Here is a 1,725-nt window from a genome sequence, read left to right as displayed (position 1 = left end):
GACAACGCAGGAGCAGAGAATATCATAGGCTTGGAGCTGGAGAGAATCTTCTTTTTTATTTTGAAAATAATTTAATATATTAACATCAACATACAGATCCAAGGATATCCTGTCATTATTTAAAATTTGAAGAAACCAATGAACACAATCCCTACAAGGCAGAAGAACAACCCACAGGCCAGGAGGATTCTTTATAGTGAGTGTGACCATGGTGTTTGGACAAGGGTAAGGCAGAGGGCACATAAATGAAAGCCTTAGCTCACAAGAAACCACACTGAGAACCCCGGGAGAAAGGAAATTGGACAGAATTAATATAATGTCTTGTAAAACAATCAGCAACATTAGGACAAATCAGTCTACACTGTCCACCGATTATGCCTCTTTCTTCTTGATGATCAGCAGTCCCACATTGCCACCAGTTTCTTCGTTGTGCTTTGTGTGGGCACCATCGCAGAATGGGAACTTCTTGGACCTCCAACAGTGGCAGTACACAGCTTTCTCTCCCAAGTCTTCCATGTCAAATGCGTGGACAGTCTTGGGGTTGTCTTTCTGGATGGTGAGGTTGACCATGGACCTGTAGCGATTTTCTTTCACTAAAAACCTTTTGTAAGCTAGGTAGCCCACCACGGCGGTGCCAGCAGCCAGGACCACAGCAGCTATGCAGTCGGCTCCCACCGACAGGTTGGAATGCATGGCCCTGGCGGCGCCGCACTCCGCGGGGAGGGTACGAGCAAGGGGGAGAGGGGGTGAGGCCGCAGCCTCGTGCCTGCCGGCCCTCACCGCACTCTGGGGCTCGCTCCTCCTGCCGCCCGCGGACCCTGGCGCTCGAGAGGCAACTCCTGAAAAGAATCTTAAAGGTCACTGAGTCAAAGCTGCTCATTTTACAAATGAGGAAACTATAGGAAAGTCAAGTGACTTGCCCAAGGTCACACAGCCAATCAGTGTCTGAGGCAACATTTAAACTCCTAAGAGAAAGAACAAAATGAAGATGTGTGACAAGGCAGTTAAAAAAAATCCAATGGAACAGAAACCAAGAGACAAGGAGAAAACACTCCCTTAGAAGAAAAGAAGCAATGAGAAAAATTTAAGCCAGAAGAGGGTACAGAGAGAGCACTCAAAAAGCAATGGCACAATGGTATTCATATAGCTGGAAAGAGATAGAGAATCAAACCTTATCCTTTCCCTCCGTACTTCCTTGGGTTCTATCTCTGTTCTCTTAGCGGCAAAACCATCAGTTCGTATGTATGAGCCTCCAGTAATTCCTACTTTGACGATCCAGTGGGATGGAGGTGACCCTGGGTTTGAATACAATGAAAGACTGCTTGTCACCTAGTTTGTGTATTTTGTTTTGCCTTTCTTTGTATTCCCAATGCCAGGCACATAGTAGGTGCTTGCTAAGTACTTGCCGTCTTCACTTGAGTTCATCCAAGAACCAGCCTAGCTGAAAGAGACTCATGAAAACCGTAACCTGATTGGTCAACAGGTAGAGACTTTTGTTTTAGGCCAAGCAACTCAGACACTTGCCCACTGAGGCAAGTAGCTACACTGATTAAACTTTTAGGAGCCTTGAAGTACTGAATTATCTGTTTAGTAGCCACCACATAGCAATCATTATGATACAGGAGAGAAGAGGTCCTAAAGAATAAAACAGCAATCCCTGACTTATAGAATTTACCATTTCACTGGAGATAAAACGAAGTTATTCAAGATAATTAGTGAATGATA

At 45.0% G+C, this 1,725-nt stretch overlaps 1 protein-coding gene across 1 annotated transcript; it reads right to left on the bottom strand.

Moving 5' to 3' along the window:
• Positions 1-372: 372 nt before the first annotated feature.
• Positions 373-693, bottom strand: LOC118850627 (CDGSH iron-sulfur domain-containing protein 1-like). Its single transcript, XM_036760182.1, has one exon. It carries the CDS (start codon positions 691-693, stop codon positions 373-375), a length of 321 nt encoding a protein of 106 aa, XP_036616077.1.
• Between the last annotated feature and the right edge of the window lie 1,032 nt (positions 694-1,725).

The sequence above is a fragment of the Trichosurus vulpecula genome, chromosome 5 (assembly GCF_011100635.1).
Source record: "Trichosurus vulpecula isolate mTriVul1 chromosome 5, mTriVul1.pri, whole genome shotgun sequence".
Classification (NCBI taxonomy): domain Eukaryota; kingdom Metazoa; phylum Chordata; class Mammalia; order Diprotodontia; family Phalangeridae; genus Trichosurus; species Trichosurus vulpecula.
This window is presented reverse-complemented; position numbering and strand designations above follow the sequence as displayed.

Excerpts from the sequence above, each read along its gene's own strand:
- LOC118850627 (XM_036760182.1), bottom strand. The coding sequence starts at position 693 with ATGCATTCCAACCTGTCGGTGGGAGCCGACTGCATAGCTGCTGTGGTC.